We start from the raw sequence: 19,708 nt of genomic DNA on the forward strand, positions 1-19,708 counted from the left end.
TTTGAAAAGTATACTCTAAAGATTCCCAGCAGCACACTCTAGCGCTAACTTCTGCCGGGAGCACATGGCTAATTTGCATATGTAAATAACTACGCATCTCTTTACACTAATCATGAATCCATAACAGTTAAAACAATCTTAGTCAAACATTTTTAGCAAGTCAGTCCAAGTATTGGACTCAATTAAATCCAAGTCACATAGACCCATATCCTAGTCAAGTCGAGTATTTTGGGCAGATTGGTCAAGCAAGTCCAAGTCCCCAAAACTGGGACAATAGTCTCCCTCGGCAGACTTTATTCTTATAAATTAAAAGTATAAACTTATTATCAGAGACTTTAATCTCGACCACTTTTAGTTTCTTTTGTAATGTGGCCCAAACACTCCTCATAACACAAAAAGATAACATGATTCAAGCGGCTAATACTAGCTAGCGCACGTTAGCTCCCAGCGCTAAATGTATTTTCTAAGATTAGAAATCCAACTTACCTTATCAGTGTCAGCCATCTTCTCTTCTCCTTTTCGTCCAGAGGAAAGTGGTTGAAAGATATCGTTTTATTTACATCATTTCTATTGTTGCAACACAGGACACAACACAGCACCATTATATCGTTGGTTTGGTAGGACACGGAAGTGACGTTTTTGGACACGATGGCGTAGTTACTAGCCATCCCCATAGACTGCACAAGTTTCTGCATGAGTGTGTGCCACCCACCACCACAAGTAAACTCTCAACCTGCAAGATAAGATAAGATACGATAAGATTCAATTTACTGTCATTGCCAAGAGTATGATAAAGTGCAGTCTTCCCATATCCCAGCTTGTTAGGAAGCAGATAGAGTTAAGGACCTTGTTCAGGGGTACAGTAGGAACTTGGGGTGCAGGGCTTTACTCATTAACCTTCTGATTAGCCATTGTATTTATTTCAGAGTGCAGTCAAATCATGACTTGAGACACAGCTGGTGCTAAGCTCTGCTAAGTGATAAGAAATAAAAGGAAAATTGTTGGATTTCACTTACATAAGGTAACAGACTACAAAGACCGATCTTACCGTCATCTATAGTCCCTCCTCTAAAGCCCATTCTGAAGCAGATAAAACCCTGAGATAGACTCTAGTACTTTGTTTCATCTTCTAGTGATGGTTAGCTCCCTGTACTTTTCAGTGGCTATACTCCAAATCTAAGCTACTTTGCTAAATCACCCGTATAGACACAGACCACCAGCACTATAAGGGAGAGAAATTACTTCAACAATCAGATATAAACCCCCATTTTTTGATCTTTGCTTAGCTGTCAAGATCATGTCAGCAAAGTAAGCTTGCTATATATGTGGCAGTAATGATTTAATGTTTGGTTGTGATGATGTCCAGGTAGAAACCCAGTGCTGTGCTCATGCCTTGAAATTATTTCCCAGGAACTACATTATTCATGTTACTGTTATTATATTGCTGGCAACAACAGTTGAGGTTCCACTTTTTTTACTGGATGACTGTGTTTGTTATGCTATCAGCTGATTCAACTTAATGGCTTGGATGTGATTTTTCAGGCAGTGCCACTATGAAACTGAAATGCTTTAATGGTTTTTTGTAACTATGGTCATCTGACACCAATAACATGAACAGGTTATGTGAACCCCAAGCAGCTCAGGGGATTAATGTGCAGAATTGCAAGAATTTATATTGCAGTTGTCACTACATTATAAAGTCCTGCATCTCTTTGCCAAAAGCACAACCATGGCTACACGTGGAGAAAACTCAGAGATGTCTTTTGTTATGTATATTGCTGTACATAACAAAGGCAAGTTGAATCTTTTGATTTATTTACAAAAATTGATTTCCACTTTTTGACTGCAGTGTGCCCACAGTCTTACCAGTATGGGTTAAAAAAATGGTAACCCTGTATATTATACATGTTTTCCCACTTACATTTTCAATTAGTTTGTAGAGCCTGCAGCTTAGCCAAAAAAAGTTCTAGAATTTATCGCCACATAACTGTTAGTCGCATCTTAGTAACTAATGGCTTCATGGTTGTGCCAATTACCATAGAATTTTTTGTTTGTTTGTTTTGCAGATTCATATGCAAACAGTTCAGTTTGGCTAATTTTGAAATGTGACACTGAATAAAGTAATTTTGCTGAAATATTACAAATTTAAGTTTTGATTTAGTTAAGTTTTGCAATGGAACAGCAGGTCACAGATAACTAGTTGAAGGACCATTAGAAAGTCCAAATCTGCTTTTCTTCCCGTTTCTGGCTCAAATAAATGCCATCATTTTGTCGATTTATTTTTAGAGAAGCCACACAAACCTGCCAACAAGTTTGAGGTTCAGAGGGTTAATGACTATTAGCCTTTTCCACCCTGCAGATCCCTGCATCAGGTCCAGGCCAAATCTGTTGTTAAAATGTATCCTGCTGGTGTTTTAGAGGGTTGCTGAGCCTGGTAGACTCAATACAGAGACTGCCTGTTATGCTCCATTTCTGCTGCATCATATTTGTTCCAGCCTCAGCTGAAGACTTTTAGAACAGATTCAATAGCATCAGTGTTCTGACTCCTTAACAGGCTGTTATTTACTCTTTTATATCAGACTTCAGGCAGAAATTTAGAATTTAACATTGCCATAGTTCTTTAAATCTCACTGTGGCCTCGTGATGAATAAAGAAATATTTATTGTGTTCCAAGCGCCTCTTATTTGTGGAGCTCAGGGTTGTTTATTTTGTCCTCACAGTTGTTGAGCTGTTAGTGACTATATGTGGGTGCTTTTTCAGGCAGAAATTAAAGAAGTTAATGATCAGCTGCTTAATGGCACATGTGTGTCTTGCTTAAAACCCTCCAGCCACCTCATAGCTTTCAGCTTTGATTTGTCCAGCCAGTGGTGGTGGAAGCTCAGGATGAACCCCCACACCAGCACTTCCTCCCTTCATGCTGTGTGAATGACTGCAGCCTTTATCTGCATGGACTTTGGACTTGAGGTAGAGAATGGCCCGACTAAGACACAGTAAAGGAAAGCTTTTAATGGTACACTAAGTCTGCGGGCTTTAGAACTCAGCAGAACTGCAGAATACTCTTTTATAGGTAGTGGCTTATCAGTAGTGCACAATGAAGCCATTCAGCAATGGCTCTCTCTCTGTCTCTGATTGTAGATCTGTCCTTTTTCCTCTCTTTTGTCAATTCTGACAACTCAGTGGATCCAGCTGAGGAATGAAGGCTGCAGTCATTTAAAGGACTAGATTCTAAAGACAAGTTCCAAATACTGTTTCCGCTAATCTGATAACAAGTTTTTACGAAGCCACTGACCGCACTAATAGCTTTGAAAGTTCTGATTGCTGACATGTTTTGCAAAGGATGTGGAAGAAAAGGTTACTGATTCAGAGGAACCACAGGTCAATGAGCCAGCCATCAACACGAAGCCCTGTGCAGTTAGACGCAGAGTTAAATATTGAAAAGCCAGATGACAGGTTTAAGCACTAGCATCCTCACTAAGGTGAGCGGTTACACATCTAATTTGGAAATCATGCTGCAATTTTACAAGATGAGGTCAACAGCAAAACAAAAGTTACAGTCATGACCTTTGACAAGAAGAGAATCACAGTTTCAGCAGAGTAGTTGTTGTAATGTCTCGGTCTGAGAAAGTCTGCTATGCAGGAGATGAGCCAAATGTGAATAATTCTCTCTATTTCAGGACTTTAACTCTTAAAACTGAACAGTCACACTTTGCGCCACAATTCACAGTTTAGTTGCTCTCTAAGTCTTCATTGCAGTGAGGTGTAGCACATATCAAATGAAACTGCATGACCAAACCTTTCAAATGATGTGCTTCTCTGTGTAGGTGAGGGTAATTTAGGATTTGCATCACATTTAATGATCAAACTAATCATGAATTAATTTGTGGATCTGTTATATCTAGATTTGTTTATGTCTATGCAGCTTGTGATATAAAGATAGAGCAGAACTGGACTTTTGTAATTATGCTTGCTACATTTTTATATGTATCAAGGTAATATAGTTATGTAAGACAAACCAAATCTCTGCAAAGTAGAATGTTTACTATTTTTTCAACTTTTCACACTCTTACATCTCTTTTAAACAAGCAACAAAGTCCCTATAGTTACATAACCTACCATATATCAAACATTTGCCTGATTTGCCTCTTCTGACAATGCACCTCAGCAGGTAGGCTACTGTGTAATGAAAATATGAGCCAATAAAATGTATTTCTACTTGGCAGCAAGCAAAAATTTTATTTCACCACCCTTGTTCTTCTATTGCTATATTGCCAGAACAATCTGCCCTACAAACGTCCGGAAAGTTCGTTACACTGCCAGCATTTTATGCTGAGACACGTGTAAAATCATACCAATTTCATATTTCTAAATATTTTCTTTGATGAAAAAGGCTTTCATTAACAATGTGCAGTATTATTATGTGAAATGATGGAAGATCGAGATAGTGTAGACTGTCCTGAAAAAAAAAAAAGAAAAAAATGACAAGATATAGCACGTATGACTAGCCAAGATAAAAGCTTGGGCTGATAGGTTAAATATAGGCCGGTCCAAATAAAGTTGATCAAGGTGTTATAGAGTCCCTAAATGGACTGAAATCATTTCCAAAGGGCCCCGATAGTTCCTTGTTTGAGGGAGCAAGTGAAGCACCTTCACACACTCCAGTGTACATGAATCAGCACCTCTCTAAAACGCTAATCTTCACGCAGGTAGGATTTATTGCAGGGGTGCTGGATTAGATTGCATTAGTTTCAGCTTGTGTTCAAAGGGACATGACAAGATGAAATAATTAATAGAGCACCAGTAATTCTGATCCATCATAGCATTTCATTACTACGGTGTGTGTTTGTGTATATGTGCGGGGGTGACCTGTAGCAAGGATCAAGCTTTCTATTAGTTAGGCTGTTTTTTATGTTGCAGTTTTAAAATGTTGGATTTATATCAATTTAAGTTAAAGTCTGACTTCAAAGCTAGATGCCAATTAATACATTAATTGCTCTGATAATAAAAAGAATCTGTGAATTGTGGCAGGCGCAGGCCTATAAAAATCCAGTTATTGCTTTTGGAATGAGAAGTTTTGATGGCCTGCCAACCTGTCTGGCTACTTACCTGCCTCTTTGCCCTGCGTGTGCACTGTGACCTTATCTTTTTGCTCCTGTCACATTTTTACTCATTGTGGTCTCATTTTTCACTGCAGTATAAAGTCCTGCATCTCTATGGAAACAGCAGTACCTTAGCTAGAAGTAGAGAGAACACAGAAATGGCTTCTATGCTACAGTGCTATACATCTGCCATATTTGTAGTGAAAAAAAATGGGCCTTCTACATGTTATAAATGTCACTAGTTTCATTTTGTATTTGTTTTTTTTTTGTCCTTTTTTTTACAATCTGTTCTGTGTAAACACAGCCTGCAGTTCAGCCAAGTTTAATATCCCTGAATTTTTGTTAGATGACTGTTGGTTGCTGTTTAGTCAGTCATGGCTTCTCTGTTGGGGCAAGGAGTGAAGAATATCAGGTTAGAGCAAAAGGTGCATTTTTGACCATTTCTAAAATGAGACATATGAAAAGAAATTGATTGAAAGCTTTGATGTGATTTATTTTCCAGACCCAACCAAAAGTCACATGTGGTTTGTTTAAAAACCTCTAAAAGTTTAAAATCTAAATGTTTTTCCAGTTTTTCAGATTCTGTGATAAATGGTGTATTTTTGGCAGTTTAAAGAAAACTCCATGCCTTTCAAACCTCCAGTGATTTCCGGATGTTCAGATGGGGTTGACACACACATACAGCATTTTGCTAGGTGACAGTAATAGACGTGTGTTAGTTCCCTGTTGGGGTTATTAGGAGGTTACAGGTGGTGAGCTGTGCTGTCATCCCTTGCAGGAAAACCTTCACATACACAGTGTAGTTATTGCCTCAGCTGTGGCAGTTTGTCCTCGTGACGGATGGTGCTGCAGTGAAAGGAGAAGCTCAGGAGAAGGAGTGGTGACACCAATGCAGACGCACACAGTCCACTGCCTGCCTGCTCAGTATTTTTAGATTACACCCCGAACCTTCGTCTGTTTTCATAGTTTCTACAAGTACTTTCTTTGGAGCCTTGTGGACTTTCAAAACACCCCAATAAAAGTAGTTGCACACTCTGCCTTCCTTCCGTTTGTAAAGCAGCTGTTATACAATTGCCTCCTTTGATGGTTTTAGTAGAGATGAACTCAATGTGGCAGAAAGATTTTCATATTTTCATAGCAGCCTGTGGGCTCAGCTCCTGAATTCAGATCTTAATATTACCAATGTATCTTAAAAACCCAAGTGAGATATTTCGCACAGCTGTAATTGATATAATTCCTGTAGCTGAACGGTTTTGAAGAGCGTCTCACTAAATCGGTTTAATTTCATCCTTTCATTAGTAATGGGTGGAAATATATGATTTATAACCACCATACTGCACTACAACACAGGTGTGTGCTAGGTTTGATCTTGTTTGGCTTCATCTATAGATGACGGAGGGTAAAGCCACTGTGCCTCCCTCCTGCTCTCTCCCCCCGCCTGACAGGCCTGATGGTGATAGATGCCACTCCTTTCTTGCTGATGAAGGGGAGACGTGGCCCTGTATATGACAGTCTGTCTGGGGAAGATGAGGCTGCCACTAAACCACTGGATCGCATTGTGATTGAGGAGCATCCTCATTTATTGCCTGCTGTGACCTTCCCTGTATGAGCTCACCAGCTGGGCTGTCCTGTGCAGCTCCCTGGGTGGGCTGTGGATTCGGTCCTCAAAAATAAAAGTCACAGAGTTGTAAAATTCTCTATATAGTAAGCACTACTTAGTCCCTTACTATGCAGTGTTTTCCCTATGTTTACTGTAAATGAACACTCTCTGACAGTATAAGCTCACCATTTTAGCTGTTACATGTTTATACAGAAGTCTGTTTGTTAGTTTTTCTAATATTCATGCTCCGTTTCCGTATTCATGGTAGCTTTACCACGTTCACCCTCTAAACCACAAAACATGCCCATGGGTTTAAACGGCATGTTGTCTTTAAAACAAAACACCAAAATTGCATCATTTTTGACTTAATTGATAGTTTTAGTCAGTAACATAAAGTGCTGTATGTATGAGGAGTACAGTCAGATTTTAATGCAACTCAAACGAAAAAATACGAGGATGCTTTTGCTGGTGTTGCATCATATGAGAAAGATTCCAAAAGTGTCACACTCAAATGTTTTCAAAGTATTTTTTCTCCAGATTTTTATTTTTTTATTTTCTGTTCAGTCACTCTTCCCTACAAAATAAGCCTCTTGAGTTATTCAGTTCATCTGGTGAAAATGCCTACGTTTTATTCACACTACAAAAAAACTGAACATTGTAGTGTCAGTCCTTTCCAAGATCGTACAGTCCCACTGGGAACCAGACTGTTGAAAACATTAGTCGAAAGCCGCTATAAAGCTCTGCTGGGCAGAAGATTCAGCGTAGAGTTCTTTTTAGTTTCCTTACAGCCAGGTGTGGGAATCACAGAGTAGCTGAAAATACTATCATGATAACTTTGTGATACTTGATTCATTGCAAGACACTGATCCACCAATGCACCGTGATACTGGTGTACCTGAAGATGTAGAAGACCTCTGAACAGCAAAAAACCTGTTTCTTTGTGTGTGTATTGTCATTAATATTTAAATTTAATAATGTGTCACTTCAATTAATTAGCTCCTCTTCACCACAAGTCAGTTAACTTTGGCTCACGCTACCCTTCTGCCCTACAAGGAGTCATTAAGTAGTAACTCTGGCCAGTCAAATTAGATGGGGAAATCTATTTAGAGTGCCTCTGTGTTAGTTGTCAAATACTCATTTGTCACCAGTGTATTGCAAGAAGAGATGCATTTTTACATATTTGACATGATGCTTCATTATAAAACACCCCCTAAATCCATGTAAAAATGGAGGGTAAATTTCTGCTGCAGCCACATGTTTACAGAACATGTATGCAATTTCTTTGGAAGATACAAGTGTTGTGTAACATTCAGTCATGTTGTCCTGTATTTTCTGTTGCCCCTGTGGTTTGGTTTATCTGGTCTGGCATTAATTCATCAATAAAAATGTGATTGGAACTATATATGACCATTTCTTCTGAGACATGCTGTTCTTGCAGTGATTGGACAACATAACAGATAAATAATGCAAGGTTTCTTTTAGGCCGCTCTGCTGGATGGGAGATGTAATCTCCTGATAGACAGTACACAGACACAGTACAAACTCCTTTAATTTCCTTCTGCTTTTATTTATTTTTTTGTTTTTTGCTATTGCTGGTCTTTCTTCAAGATTTCTTTTTCTCGTATCTATTATTTAAGCCCTCAACACACTGAAATGGAGCTCTAGAGCAAAACAGTCAAATCACAGACGTCATATTCGACAAAATAATACAGTTCTATCAAACACCAAGTAGCATAGTGGAAGGCAGATTTTTTTCAAAGAATTTAAAGTTTGAATTCATCATTCAAGCACACACAAGTACTTCACATATACAACTGAGCACAACTGCCTCTACAGAGTCCAGTGCAAGTCAATTTACCGTTTCCTGGTTTCTTTCTTCCTTTGTGACGGTAAGCTGAATATCTTTGCGTTGGAGACAAAATAAAACATTGAAAGGCATCATCTTGGACTCTGAAAGGAGTCCATGAGTTGATTATTCCATAAAAATGAATCAACAATAAAGGTTATTATTGGTTGCAGCCCGAGTGCTCTGTGTGGGAGGAGGTAGCAGCAGTTAGGTGGCTGTTCCATGGTGACCTACAGATTCACTGGGATGGAGATCAGAGGAAGCAGTGAACTTTGAGGTGATTTCAGACAGCGGTTGGATGCTTCTACCGGCTATCATGGCAGCACTGCTGGTAGCTGGAGAAAGAAGGCCACTGCTCTCTTGCACATGCACTGCTGCCTCCTGCAGCTGCTTCAGATGGCTATTGTGACACTTTTCAACTTTCTGTTTGCTTGTCATGTTACCTTGGCAACAGTGGAAACCACACCATGTAGCCTTAACTATAACATACCGAGAGGCGACAAATTGAAGGACATTACAGGCTGAATGCAGGACCCTTACAGTGAAGAGATCCAGTGGCCTTCTTACACTGTGGGGACTCTTTGCTGCCATGAATTGGGTCCATTTGTTGTCTTTCAGGGAAGAGTCACTGTAAATCACTAGAGTTGTCTGTGATTACCTTTATCCTTTGATGAAACATTTCTCCTCTGAAGGGAATGGTCTCTTAGAGGATGACAATCGCTGTATTCACAGGACACAAGGTCACTAAATGGTTTAATCAAAATCAAAATCCACATCAGCTTTATTGGCCAAATATGTGAACACATACAAGGAATTTGATTCTGGTGTTTTCTTTGCTTTTAAAGTACTCACACAAATTAAAATGCTTGGATTCAAACAATGACAGCAGGTTACAAAAGGAAAAGAAGTGTTTAACTACTATGTACAACTATAGATATGTGTGAAAGTTTGACATAGTTAAGGCTGGATCTGAATATCCGAATATTCGGTCATGATGGTGGTATCCGAATATTTATTTTGAGATCTGAATATTCGGATCCTCTCCTCTGTCGGATGATGTCGCACGATTGGTGTTCGTCTCGTCAATTTGTCCAACGGAACCACCGTCGGACCTTATGAGATAAACCGATCGTAATATTTGCCTAGTTCTTCCGTTCCCCCTCCCCCTCCGTCAGACGTTACGAGCCAAACCAAATATTTGGATATTCGTCATTAATCAGGGTCGAATATCTGGAGCCCAGAAACTGCTATTCGGGCCAGCCCTAGAAATAATTTAGCGCTTTAGTGCAAACTTAAAATGAACCAAAGTTTAGTGCAAAAGTACAGTTAACAATAAAGACAGAGATGGAGGATAGTGCAGTGGAATAGAGAGCTGTGTTGTTGAGGAGGAAATATAAGCAACTATGTAATATACAGTGTGTACAGTATATACAGTGGTTCAGGGCTGAGATTCAGGATGGCTTCTTCCTGAATGATTTAAATATTTATCAGTGCAGTGGCCTGTGAGAAGAAACCTCTGTCAGGTTGTTTTATGTGTTTAGTGCTTTGTAAGACCTACCAGAGAGGAGGAGCTGGAGCAGGTTGTGTCTAGGATGTGATGGACCTGCATTGATGTGTTCTTTTTGCTTCCTCTATCTGGAAATTAATATGTTTTTTAATTTTTTTTATGCAGTCCTGACTGTCCCTTGTAGTTTGTCTCTACAAATGATATAAACTCAAAAGCTATCGCCTTAACAGTCACCAGGTCTCACCTCAACCGTGCATCTATGGGTGTTTGGACTGACAGTGGTCTCCACCACCATCATAAAAACACTAAAGTAGGGAATATCGTTCGGAGAATTGGTGTCCATCCCTCCAGTAGACTTCAGAGAAATGGAGAATCTGTCAAGGTACATTGAAGCTTTTCTGGTGTCATGTGGTGGCCAAACATCTGACAGATATCCTTAATGTTTTATTTTTAATATTGGATAGTGTGTCTGTTGTCCTGTTATAAATATGCTATAACACTGCAGTGCTGCAAAATAAAATGTAAATAACTTGAGGAATTACCCTGATCGGGGAGTTGAAGTTGAGATGCTTTAGAGATGTGGAGCTGCTGTAATGAAAGTATTTGCTGCTGGCAAACAATATCAAAGGCATGAAGAAATGCTGTTGCAACAGGAAGTCCATGGAAGTCCAGCACTTCGTGTCCTCCAGCCTTCCTGTCACAGCATTCCTAATGGCATGCCGAAGACATTGGAAATTGTCCCTAAATTTTCTCTGAATTGTTTCCGTGTTTGTTCAGTCACACTGTGGGGAAACAATCAAAGCATTTTCTTATGTTTCAGTACATTTGAATCACAGGATACTGAAAGGCACATAGACTGACTGGATACGTCCAGTTTGAGCTGTTGGCTGAGTGCATCTGCGTGGATGCGGACGCTGACGGGATTCATGCTGCTCTGGGTTTCATCTGAGAAAGCAAGAAAATCAGGGGAAAATACAGTTCTTCCTCTCCCTGTGGTTTTCTTGTGTGCTGAGGTAGGTGGGAGTTTGTATCACTCTGATCCCTGAATTCACAGCACATCTCTGGTTTGATGTGCAATCAGTGAAGTTGTGCGCACTCGGCTGTACTTGTGTTCCAGATGAATGCTTCTCAGTACCCATGTGGAGTTAGTGGAAACCACAAGAAGCATGTGCTTACTGCATATTGTGAAACATAGAGGGCAGGTTTGCCTGTGATGCGTGTTATATTTGATAATAGCAGCGGTGTTGAAGTGAATAAATCATTCTGGTTGCTCAAGTATTTTTAAGTCATATATAGGGTGAATTTTACTGGGGTATCTCCAGTGGTATATTCCTTTTGTCCATCGAGCAGAAGGAATATACCCCGAAATGCCTTCTGCTCGATGGCACTTGAGGTGGACCAATTTAGTTTTGACAGGGCTGATATTGATTATTAGCAATGAAGCAGAGAATAATCTCTTTAGACCATACAGTGGTGACTAATGATAGAAAAAAGAGCACATTTTTAAATTAATTTAGCAAAAAATCACTTCAAATATTAACAGTACTGAACACCTAAGTACCTAAATATCATATCTGATAATCAACCAGGCTTATAATCAATCAACCATTGTTGCAGGTCATTTTCCTTGTTTTCTGTCTATTCTCAATGTCATGTAAAGGCCAAATGACCAAAATGTGTCGATAATAAGCAGCAAGATGCAAACAGTAACATAATAAAAGGCAGCTGTGGTCAGGTGATCGAGCTGTGCTTTTATCTTAAGATAACGCACATCCTCCAACTTACTACAATCAAATGTCTCCATGATAGTGTTGTAAATGTACCCATCTTTCCTGAGATAGTCAAACACCTGTTAATTCTGATGGTGATGCATTTAGTAATTCAGCAGCAGTGTGTAGAACTGAACTACAGTGTTGGTATGAATGAATCACATGCTGTATTCATGTCCCAGGTCTGCATTGATTGGTTACTCAGTCAGCTATTGATTTGTGAATGAGCATATGCAGCACTGCTTCTGAGGATTTTTTTTCATCCTTGTTTCTTTAATATGCTTTGCTATAAAATCAGTGAAGAGCTGAAAATATGTATACCGATATAGAGGAGTGTGTAGGTTATGTATTTAATGCATGCATTGGTGCTTGTCAACATAAACATGTGTTTTGTGTTTAGTTCTAATCTGTACCTGAGGCAGAGTGTAATCTCTGTGGTACAACACTGTATTTACATATGCTAAGGACATATATATGAAACACGTGGAAATCATGTATCTGTATTCTACATGTGCACTGCTGTGTGATATAAACAGAACTGACATATTTAGAAATCAGCTGTTAAGTTGTTTGTTGTATTACACCACCATGGAATCGTACTGTTGACTTACATTTTGACGTTAAATGACTCACTGTTCTACCTTATATGGTGCTTTATGAGACACCTTGTTGTCTCTGAATCCCAGTCATGTGTCCATGGGAAATAAAAGCCACAGCATGGTGCTGGTTAAGTGGTTGTAGTAGTTCTACTACTGTAATGTATTTAAGATATGATAGAGCTTGGACATAAAGCTGCAGGGAAAACAATGCAAAGCAGCATCACAAGGTTTGTAGCATGCATTGTTATCCAGAGTCTGTCTGTGTGTATTTTGTTGACATAGTCTCACAAATGTGTAAACTGCAGTCAAGAAACTTCACAGATGTGTAGTTGAGCTCAAAATGAAGGCTGAGTTTGAAGGTGGTTGTGATATGATTCATGACTGCTCACGTTAACATGTTGACAGCTGTCACAGCGAGCTTATCACAAGACGGTGTCTAGTTTATTGCTGTGTTCGGTAGAACCGCACTACTATGGCCAAATTGATAATCATGACAAGTTATCACAATTCCTCATTGCTTTTAGGGATGAATAAATTCTATAGTACTTTGACATTTAATTAGAACACTGCTTTTACCACATGTTGTGCTTCATTCTTGCTCATGTACAAATCTTTGCAACATCAGAAAATCTCAGAGCATCTCTTAGAGGCAATGCATAACTAAAATTCTTCCAAAACTTTTTATGTAAAATTAAATGTGAGATAGTATGATGTGCTGTTATTGATGCCTGAGTTAACGCTGCACAGAATCCAGTGAGGTAACTTTAGCAACATTCTTCTTTTTGGCTGTCATTTTCTCATCGAGCTGCAGTTTGTGGTGTTTTCATGTAGGTGAAGAAGTCCGACTCATGCACTCTTTGCATGTGATTTTTTTTAAAAGCTTAACATCGCTTTATCCAAATAACGAATATATGACCCATTCCAGTGGATTCAACTTCTGCTGCAGACATTTGATTTTGCCCCTTTGTGCTTTGTTGCATATCTTCTACTCTATACTGCAGCCACAACATCTAGGAAAGTTTTGCACAGGCTGCCACTGCAGGGGTGCATGTGCAGCAGCATGACAGCTTCCCAAAAATATCAGTTGCTCCCTGGTGACTGGCAATTGGTTTCGGAAATGCTCAGTTTGATATGCAATGGAGTTTTCTACGAGTAGAGCATTTTAAATGTCATTATTGCAAACGGTCACATTTATTTCATTGCACGAAGCCAAAATTGTGATTGAGATTAATATTTGAATAACTCTGCAGCCCGTGTTTTTAGTGGTTTGAAGTGGCTTTGGCACAGACATGTACCTTTTCCATTGCCAATAGAACTAAAGCCTCCTGCACATAAAAATCAACTGTTAACCTAGGGTGGAAGGCACTGGTTTTCTAGCTGGAAAGTTGGTCATGCAAACTCCACACAGAGGGATCCCAGGCCGGGACGTGAACCAGGGATCTTAAAGGTGTGAGGTGACAGTGCCAACCACTGAGACACTACGCCTTATGTTTTACTTAATAGTAATTAGTGTAATTAGGTGTTTTTGAAAAAAAAATAGCATGTGACAGTTCTTTATCACAAAAATGACCCATCAAACCCACCAGATGTTTATGTAGTGGATGTTTAGGTGTAGAGGCATTAATGAACTGCAGAGAGCCTATATAGAACTCATGTCTAAACATCAGTTCTCATCTTTCTCCAGGTGACACTGTGTGAACGTGTGAGCTCATAGCCAATTAACAGCAGCGTCGGGACCAGCGGAGAGCGAACAAACAGTCAGAAGATGGACCTCAGATTCAGACGGCTGTCGTTTCTCAGCAGGGCAGCTCTTCATCTCCTGCTGCTGGCCAGACTGGTGCTGCCTTCTCACACAGAGAGTGAGTACTAATATTATCCACACAGCTCAGAGCTCAACCCACATGTTAACAGTTTTACTGGCAGGTAGGATCCATTAGCTGCAGACACAGCTTTTAAGTGGAACTTTGTTATGTGACTGAAATACAACATCAGTCACTGGTTTCTGATTACAAAAGCATCTGAGAAAATGGGTATTGTGGACTTCTTTCTGCCTCCCAAAATGTCTTTTTTGCAAGATGGATGTAGTGCTGAGATTTCCTGTGCTTTACATTCATTTGGATTGTTCAACAGACTCACTTGTGCTTTTAATCTCAGGTTTTTCACAGCAGTCATATTCACAGACAAAAGCCACTCATCATGCTTTTGTTTTACTGCACTATCACCCAGTCCTCCTATTGTACTGTTACACAAAGCCAAATACCTCTCTCATTCACACTCACTGTATTAAAGTTGGTGTCAGCAAAGAGGTGAAGTGCTGCTGAATGTTACTTATCGGACGAAATACGAAAATATATAGTTTCTCTTACTTTTTCAATTAAAAAGTATTCAAAACAGTCAGCATAAAAGCCCAGACATTTCCCAAAGTACTTGATCATACACAAAGCTGTAAATTGTTATCGTTTGCATTGCATCAGCACTTTTAAGCATCTTTAGAACCAAGTCGAGTTTCAGTGAAATTAAAACTCCTGGGTCTATTTTCACAAGCCCAAGTTGACATTTAAAGGTCTTATATTGTGCCCCTTTTCCAATTTTAGTCAAATTAATCAGTCTCACATACCCTCACAATGAGTCTTTCAGTTTTTCAGCTCAAAATCCTTCAACGATGGTTCATATCGCCATGACTGTATAACCCCTGGGTTTCGGGCTGTTCTATTCTGAAAACCAGAGAACTGCTGCTCTTCTAGCCTCCTTTAGGAAGAGACACTGTCCTGAGGGAAATTGTTACTCGCTTGTAAAGCTGGGAACCTAACTTGTTGTGTGGGGCTTTAGAAATGGCAGAAGTAAACGCCTTTATATTTTAACAGCATTTATTTGACACAAGTTTGTAACAACCACAAAATGCAAAAGCATTTCCACTATATGGGACCATTAAATAAAGAAGGATTAAAAATCCAGCCCTTAAACATAACCTTACTCAAGTCTGTGCCATGCAGTTCTATACAACATACAGTTCAGAAATGAAGAACAAACCAATATGAGCAAACATAAAAGCAACATGTAAACAAATTTCTTCTTCTTTATCTGAAGACCTATTACAAACCTGAACTGAAGGCGTTCCTTTTATGAAAAACTGCGTTGGTGGAATTGAATGCTGTGGATTGTTCATTGACATTGGTATTTTTAAATAGCACTGAATCAGACACAGAAAATAATGATTTAAAGGCATCAGAAACATGATTGACTGAGTCATAGAAATAAACAACCATGAGATGTAACCAAAACTGTAGCTCCAGAGTGTAATGACAGTTTGTCATTTGACTAGTTTGGTGTTAACATCACCAATTTGACTCTGAAGCCAGAAAAATATTAAAGAAAGAGGGGGATAAAAAGTCGGAGAGTAAAAAGCAGATCAAGAGAAGAAAGGAGATGGAAATGATTCAGGCTCACTTTGTGGATGAAACCCAGTCAGAACAGTCAGTGGTGGAGCAAATCATCTGGACCTTTCTAAAGTTTAAATCAGTGAAAAGTTTCTCTATGTAATAGTCAAAGATGTACTTAAGTGACTGTACAGGCTTTGTAGAAGAGTTCCATTATGTGGTGGATTTTATAACTGCTACTATTAATCAATTAACTAATTCATCTATGAAAATTTGTTGAACTTGATAATCAAATTATTGGTTTCGATAACAGTTGAAAACGATTCTGTATTCTCTGATTCATGCTCTTTAAATTTGAATATTTCCTGTTTTCTTTTCTCTCCAATGACAGTAAACTGAAATCTCGGGTTGCAGACAAAACAAGGCATTTGTGGACGTCATTTTGTGCCTTGGGAAACACTGACCAACAGTTTTCACCATTTTTTAATGTTTGATAGACCAAACAACTAATGAATTAAATGAGAAAGTAATTGATGGATTTCTTGATCGTGATTGCTCACAATGATTGTTACCTTAATGCATGTCTATAGCTCACTCTGTCCTTACTCCCTATCGGCAGTCACATCTTCGACAGTTACATGAAATGTCTTTTAGAAGACAGAATGACACATTTTCTCAGGCGACCTTAATTTTGTTAATTTTAATAAGGTTTCCAGAGGTGAAACGTGTGTTTTCAAAACTGTGACGCCCACATCCCCAGCAACAGTTTTGAAGAAGAGTGTTAATATATTTCATGGATGAGAGAGAAATTAGGCTAAAAGTGCTGTAGTGGATTTTACTGGATAATACAAAGCACAAAATCTATGAGGAGATTTAATCACAGAAGTCAGTAGAAGAAAGACCAACCTGGAGGTGACACCAGCATGTTCGCTCTCTTTCAACAAAAACATAAAGGGCTTATTTAAAAAAAAAAAAAAAGATTTATTGACCTTTTGTAAACCTTCAACTTGAGTGTATTTAAAGTTCTGCAGTTTTTACTTTATTTTGGGTACGACTTTGATTGGCATTTTGGGCCAGGTTTACTAAAATAATCTGGCTTTAAAGAATAAATGGAGCCAACATTTAGTTGTGGCTGTTCAGTCTGTTGGTATGTCTGGTCACTGTGCATTCAGTCCCCCAGTTACTCCTCACAGTTTATTTGCTTCACTCTGCATCCAGTAATGTGAATAGACACTAAAAAGGTCAACAACATTCTGAGAACTGACTCACAGAGAGGGTCACGGCTGGGTTTGTAGACTAAAAAATGATCCGTGTGCATTGACCAGACCCTAGATAATGCAGTTATGGTTCTTGGATTCTCTCATGGGAGTCCCATTGAAGCAAGTCGTCCATGTGTAATCAGCACAACATTAAATTTAGGTACAGGGGTGAAAGGTGGAGTTGGAACATTAGGAAAATGGAATTCCACATTAGCTCGGTCATACACGGAAATGAGTTGGACTGAGTTAATCAGACTTTTTCTCCATCACAGTGGTGCAGAACTGACTGCTTTAGGACACTTGAAGACATGGTTCCTTTATCTTGGGTTTTGGGCTTTAAAAACACTCAACCACTTAGAAAATCTGGCAAGATGGAATGTTCTTTTGGTGCACAGGGACAGCATGCACCCGTCAGGATGCTGCAGTACAATTCATGTCCCATTTAGGCTAAAAGAATCCACTGAAATGTGAGAATAGCCTGTGCATTGTAAGACAAGAGACAGAGCAGAAAATGGAAATTTCAGTGCCTACTTTGCATGTATGTAGCTATTATATGCTGGCGCAGGATTTAATTTGATTCTGTGCGAGTTGCATGCCCCTGAGTGAAGTAACCAAACTCCCAAATGTGCTGTTAGCTCACAGAGGAGGTAATGAAAGACAGGTCTGTAAACATGAGCTACATTTTCTGGGACAATGTGGTAAGTAGAGGCTTGTAATGTGTTGGTGTCCTCCTGAAACTAAACATCATTTCTGCATGTGTCAGTCATTGAAAGCACAGTATTATGGAATCATTTAGTAGTACATTACTCATTTTCATGCCGTTGCAATATATGATCATGCCCTCACAAGTTGGTTTCTTTGTATATTTGTATCCAGTGTAATTAAAACAAGCAGGAGGTGAACTTGCAACTCCAACAGCGATGATCTCATGGTTTTCGGGAGCAGTTGTCAATATGTAGGCCTGGCAGGGGCAGGTTGACGCTTCAGAGGGCTTCGAGTTGGAGGAGAAGGAGGAGGAGGTCCTCGGAGGGCAGCGTTTCTCGTCAACAGGTTCATTATCGGGGCTAGTTGCTTTATTGCTGCAATGAACACGTTGTATAATTTGCCTCTATAATTTAGCTCATAGGAATTCATCAGCAGGCTGTGTCAGCAATTACCTTCCACTGAGAGCACTGTGCACTCTGGAGAAAATAGGGATCATTAATTAAGAATTGAAACTTTCTCCGATTCTTATAGAAACCATATTAAGCCACTTGAGCCTGATTAATGGAGTTTATGTCAATAATTTTTTTTCCTCAGTGTTCCCACTCAGATAGACATGGGTGGTACGCATGCTGCTGCTGGAATCAGCAGAACTTCGTTTTTCCAATTATGTGAACATCTCCAGCGAGGAATAAAGTTCATACATTTACATAGAATTTATATTTTAAAAAAGCCTTTCTTGCATAAGTAACTTAAGATTTTGCCCAGTGGGATTAATGCTTTTTTTTTTTGTAACTAGTAATGTAGTCTGACTTAATAGATGTAATTGGCGCTTATATGCCTGTCATTGGCTGCGCATTTCACATTGCTTTTTTCTCCTCTTCTGCTATCGATGTGTTACCATTTTCAGGATCCCATTCAATATGGGAAACAACTAGTTTTGGGCAGCAACCTGCACGCTGAATATTCCAAGTTTGGCACAAGATTTGGATCATAGAGTGAGTCAACCCTGTTAGTTGCTGTTTTTTGGGGACTTTTTTGGTTAAATTAACAATTTGAATGTCAGTGCTCACCCTCATGTGTGCACGTCGAAGGCACCATTGCTGCATTCTTGTTTCAGATCTGCCTATGCATTATATCTAATGGAAACAGGCTAGAGCGTTTTGCTTCTTAATGCTAATTTGTGCTAATATTGTAATCGCTTAACATATTCTCGTCAGCATCCAGCACATTCTAAATGCCGGGGGCACATACTGTACATAGTCAACATTTCTGGTTTCACATTCCTTGCCAGTAAGACTACCAGAGCTAAATAAAAAAAAAAAAAAAAAAAACAGTACAACATTGAAATCCATAAAAATAGCCATTTTCATTCTAGACTATCTACTATGTGTTTTGGCTGTAGTGTGTCCCATCAGTGTGCTTCTTGCCTGCCAGCAACACTGATATCTACCTCTGTCCATTCATGTGTAAAATTCTGTAGACATACAAGCAAATATCTCAAACATTGCCGTGTCCAAACCTGTCCTAGAATGTGTATGGTACCACTGACATGCCAACTGATGGAGTAGTGCAACCCCAAAATAACAAAACACGTTGAATACACATAAAGGAAGTAAAAACTTGGAAAAAAAAAAAAGCCCAAGGTTGCCATGGTTAAAAACAAACAGTCTCTCGGATCTCTTTTCACTTACAGGACTTTTTTGGTCCCGACAGTACGCTACAGCAGGCAGTTTTATCACATTGTATTTTGTGCTGATGTATCTTCCTGTGCACGCTTTGTCATGTTGTGTAGCACACTCTTATCATTTGTTGATTAAGTTTGAGGAGAAGTCATTAGCACTTGATTTGATAGAATGGATCTCCCTGTTGATGCAAATATGGCAACGTGAGAGGTTGTGAATGAGATGGATAAATGGAAATTGTCATTTTAATTAGTTGAGTCCATCAAAC

The 19,708-nt window shown here is 39.2% G+C and overlaps 2 protein-coding genes across 16 annotated transcripts in view; one reads left to right on the forward strand and one right to left on the reverse strand.

The window, feature by feature from the left end:
* The window catches only part of agxta (alanine--glyoxylate and serine--pyruvate aminotransferase a), a 491,885-nt gene that overhangs the window by 116,190 nt on the left and 355,987 nt on the right, over positions 1–19,708 (reverse strand). The window lies entirely within an intron of this gene.
* ptprfa (protein tyrosine phosphatase receptor type Fa) overlaps positions 1–19,708 on the forward strand; it is a 396,740-nt gene that overhangs the window by 91,533 nt on the left and 285,499 nt on the right. For all 15 annotated transcript variants that reach the window (XM_051947515.1, XM_022191302.2, XM_022191308.2 and 12 more), the window contains exon 2: positions 14,102–14,276. In XM_051947515.1, the coding sequence (XP_051803475.1) occupies positions 14,183–14,276 (94 nt within the window). In that variant the 5' untranslated portion in view covers positions 14,102–14,182. The remainder of the gene's footprint in view (positions 1–14,101; positions 14,277–19,708) is intronic.

This window comes from Acanthochromis polyacanthus, chromosome 4 (assembly GCF_021347895.1).
Source record: "Acanthochromis polyacanthus isolate Apoly-LR-REF ecotype Palm Island chromosome 4, KAUST_Apoly_ChrSc, whole genome shotgun sequence".
In the NCBI taxonomy this organism is placed as follows: Eukaryota; Metazoa; Chordata; class Actinopteri; family Pomacentridae; genus Acanthochromis; species Acanthochromis polyacanthus.